At 63.8% G+C, this 3,752-nt stretch overlaps 2 protein-coding genes across 2 annotated transcripts in view; one reads left to right on the plus strand and one right to left on the minus strand.

Moving 5' to 3' along the window:
* ANGPTL4 (angiopoietin-like 4) overlaps positions 1-1,701 on the minus strand; it is a 46,058-nt gene extending 44,357 nt beyond the window's left edge. Inside the window, exon 1 of the mRNA XM_009880618.1 lies at positions 1,683-1,701. Coding sequence (XP_009878920.1) covers positions 1,683-1,701 — 19 coding nt within the window. The remainder of the gene's footprint in view (positions 1-1,682) is intronic.
* A 730-nt stretch (positions 1,702-2,431) lies between these two features.
* KANK3 (KN motif and ankyrin repeat domains 3) overlaps positions 2,432-3,752 on the plus strand; it is a 5,410-nt gene continuing 4,089 nt past the window's right edge. Inside the window, 3 exon segments of the mRNA XM_009880619.1 lie at positions 2,432-2,468; positions 2,768-3,106; positions 3,109-3,714. Of these exon segments, the coding sequence (XP_009878921.1) occupies positions 2,432-2,468; positions 2,768-3,106; positions 3,109-3,714 (982 nt within the window).

The raw sequence follows: 3,752 nt of genomic DNA on the forward strand, positions 1-3,752 counted from the left end.
GCCCGTCCCCACCAGCTCAATCCCACCCTGCCACTCGCCTCACTGCCCAGCCCAGCCCACTGGCGGCTCAGGGGCAGTTTGCACATCGCGAGGAGCCCCAGGTGGGGTTTACACATGGCAGGGACCCCATCAATGTTTGCACGTGGCAGGGACCCCGGGGCAATTGGCACATGGCTGGGAGCCTGCAGGTCCCATCGCCTGGCCTAGTCCTCTGTTTCAGAGCTGGGTGAAGGCAGAAGCTGCTGCCCTGGATCCAGCCCATCCCGTCGGACTGCAAGTAATGGAGGCCGAGAGCCATGAGGGAGCTGTGGGAGGATGTCCCCCAGGACAGGCAGCTCAGCCACACGGTTGACAGCAGCTGTTGACATTGATCGGCTGCAGGGGCAGAACGAGGTGGCAGGGGGGGACAAGCCATGCGTCCCTGGGTCAGTGGAGGGGACAGCGGGGCAGTGCTTGCACCTTTGCCGCAAGTGGGAGAGCGGTGCGGGAGACCTCCCAGCAGAGGCTGCTTTTCCTGGCCCCAGGCAGGACAATACCCAGCCAGGTGGCGGAAGGGAGCTGCTGGCCGCTTCCCCCGAGGAAATGCACCCGCTGGCTCTGGCCCCTGTTGCTCTCCCTCTTCCTCCCGTTTGATTTAAGGCGTGCGCGGAGCCCGGTGGGAAGTTTGTCCTGGCTCTGGTGCTGTTTAACTACCTGCAGCAAGGACCGTGTAGAGGAGGAAGCTGTCTGCCTCCCAGGGCGGGAGGGATTGGACGAGGTGGGGGATGCGCGGACCCTTTTGGGCACAAAGCCGGCAGCACGGGGATGATGAGGTGCCAGCATGGAGTTGGGATGTTCCCAAGGGAGGTGGAAGGGTTGCTGGCACAAAGCTGGGATGATCCCAAGGGAGGTGGAAGTTGGGACATGCCTCAGCTGTGGATGGGTTGGTAGAGGAGTGGGAGAGCCCCAGGATCCAGCCCGGTGACTGACAGGAAGGGTCTCATCCCTGCCCGGTTGGACTCAACCCCTCAATGCCGTGCTCTGGGGCTGGCGGTGGGAGGCTGCCACGTCGCCTGGGTGCCCAGCCTGAGCATGGCCCGGTGCTGCCTGCGCCATGGCTGCTCTGACGGCTTCTGGTAATCGCCTGGTCAGGACAAGCCACCAGCTGGCAACTGCAGCGGCACGGCTGGGGCTGGGGAGCAGCAGGTGGCATTGCTGCGGTTAATGGGTGCGAGCCAGGGGCCAGTGCATCGTCCCCAAGCTGGGCCATGTGATGGGGGCGGCCACTCTGCTGGAAAAGTCTGGATCCTTCAGTTGTCGCGGGCAGGGGATCTCGGGATGGATGCGGGTGTTTTTCTCATCCTGCGTCCTTCTCTGGGCAGCACTGAGACCTGGCTTCCCTTAGGGCTGTGTCTGGGCTGCCTTTCCTCTGTGAGACGCCTCCTCCCTGCTTTCTTCTGAAAATAGCCCGGTGCCAAATGTTTTGCCCACCGACAGCTGCAGAGCCCCACAGCCACCTGCACCTGTGGGCAGGGCCACTGTGTCCCCGCCACACAAGGGACCCCACGGGTCTCTGGAGGGTGACGCCATGCGCAGAGGCAGTGGGTGCTCCCGGGGTGCTGTTTGCCCCTATCCCTCTCCCACCTGGGTCCTGGCACCCAGATGTTGTGGCAGGGCCCAGCTGAATGTGCACATGAACTCACCCCTGGATCGCAGCCGCATCGCGCTGGCTCTCCTCCAGCGTGCCCGTGCCAGGCTCCTGGGGAAACCCATATCCCCCCGCCTCCTGCCATGCGTTATTCTGCATTATCGACAGGGAAAAACAGCCTGGTCCCTCCTGGGGGTCACCGGCCCTCGAGACACCCTGAGGCAGGGGTGGGCAGTGCAGGGCACCCCAGTCCTGCTCAGCCTGGGCAGTGAGGAGGGACATCACACCCAGCGACCGACGGGTGCTGGCAGCTGCGTGCGGTCACGTGGCTTTGAAAAAGCATCGATTCCCTTTATCCAAAGCAAACTTCTCCACCGAGAATTGCACCCGTAAGGGCTGCAGCCTCTTTTTTTTTTTTTTTTTTTTTTTTTTTTTTTCCAGTGGGGCCGAGCTCTGACTCATGACTCTGCACCCTCAGAGCTGGCAGTGCGACCGCCACAGCCCCCCCAGCCCGGGCTGCGAAGCATTCCTTAAATGTACAAACCATCCCTGGCCCCGCAGGCAGCACTGCGCTCACTCGCCCACAGCCACCTCCGGCTTCAGCCTCATGGCACTGGGGCTGGGGCAGGCGAGGGGAGCCCGGCAGATGGCGGGGGGATGGCCACAGGGGGTCCCCTGGGCTGGGGGCAGTGGTTTGTGGCCGCGTGGGGCTCACTGGCCCCCCATTTGCAGGGTTTCACCAGACGTGGCCCCATTGTTGTTGCAGGTTGATGGTCCCCCGGTCAGCAGCATCCTGGGGAGAAGATGGCTCAGCCTGCGCCCCTGAACCAGAATCTCCCAGGTAAAGGGACCAGGGTTGTCACCAGACAGGGACAGCGGAAGGACCGTGAGGGGGGTGGCAGGGCTGCGCTGTTGTGCCCCGTCCTGATGGATTTCCTCACTCCAGCACCAATCCCGGCACAGAGTGGGTGCCCTGTGACACTCGGCAGCACCGAGGGTGCTGGGGACAAGCCATCTGCTGGGCCCACCACCAGCAGAATCACAATGGGGCCACAGGCTGCAAATCCCAGTATAACCCAGTTGGAACAGCCTTCCTGTCTCCACCAGGTCCCTGACTAACTGTCCCTGCTCCTCTTGCAGATCTTGGGGGCCCGTTCTTGTACCGGGACCAGGACGATGGGGAGAAGAGCTCGTATTCAGTGGAAACCCCCTACGGCTTCCTCCTGGACCTGGATTTCCTGAAATACGTCGATGACATTGAAAGCGGCCAAACGCTCAAGAAAGTCCCGCTGCCTCGCAGGGTGAAAGGGGCCCGGCAGCCCCTCAGTGCCCTGCGCAGCCCCAGCAGCCATACCAGTGCCTGGACCTCCACAGAGTCCCTCACCTCCACAGCCAGCGAGGAGGGCAGGACCGCGCTGCTGCTGTCCCCACATGGCCGGGGACCCCTCGAGCCCCCGAGCAAGCCAACCTCCCACCCTGTCTACCGCCGCCGTTGCGGCTGCTCCCACCTCCCACCCGCAAGTGCCTTGTGCGAAACCTGCGGGTGGAGAAGACCTTGCTGGAGACAAGCAGGAGGCTGGAGGAGGAGCAGGGCCATTTGCAGGATATTGGTGGTCTGTCCCGTGGTGGCCCACTGGGTGCCCCAAGTCAACCACACCCCTGGGTGCCGGTGGGCGCCGAGGTCCAAGCGGGCTGGGGACAGGCGAGCCCTGGTAGCTCGGGACGCAGCACGCCAGCGGCGGGGCTCAGTGCTGCCCCACTGCAGCTCGTGCGGGAGCAGATGGCCGCAGCCCTGCGGCAGCTCCGAGACCTGGAGGAGCAGGTGAAAACCATCCCCCTCCTGGAGACACAGATCTGCAAGCTGAAGAGTGAGAAGGCGAAGCTGATGGAGAAGCTGGCAGCAGAACCCACTGAGGCTTTCGGTCACTCCCCTGGCTCCGAAGCAGTGTCAGGGGGCGAGGAGCTGCCCCGAGCGGGGCTGGAGAGCGAAGCAGAACCGGCAAAGGGGCGAGTGAGCAAGATTGTGGAGCTGAGGAAGCTGACAGAGAAGCTGGCGGTGGCGGAGCGGGGCAACAGGGCTTGGCTGGGCAGGAGCCCCAGGGCAGTGGAGAGGCCGTGCCGCTCC

This window comes from Charadrius vociferus, unplaced genomic scaffold (assembly GCF_000708025.1).
Source record: "Charadrius vociferus isolate BGI_N301 unplaced genomic scaffold, ASM70802v2 scaffold702, whole genome shotgun sequence".
In the NCBI taxonomy this organism is placed as follows: domain Eukaryota; kingdom Metazoa; phylum Chordata; class Aves; order Charadriiformes; family Charadriidae; genus Charadrius; species Charadrius vociferus.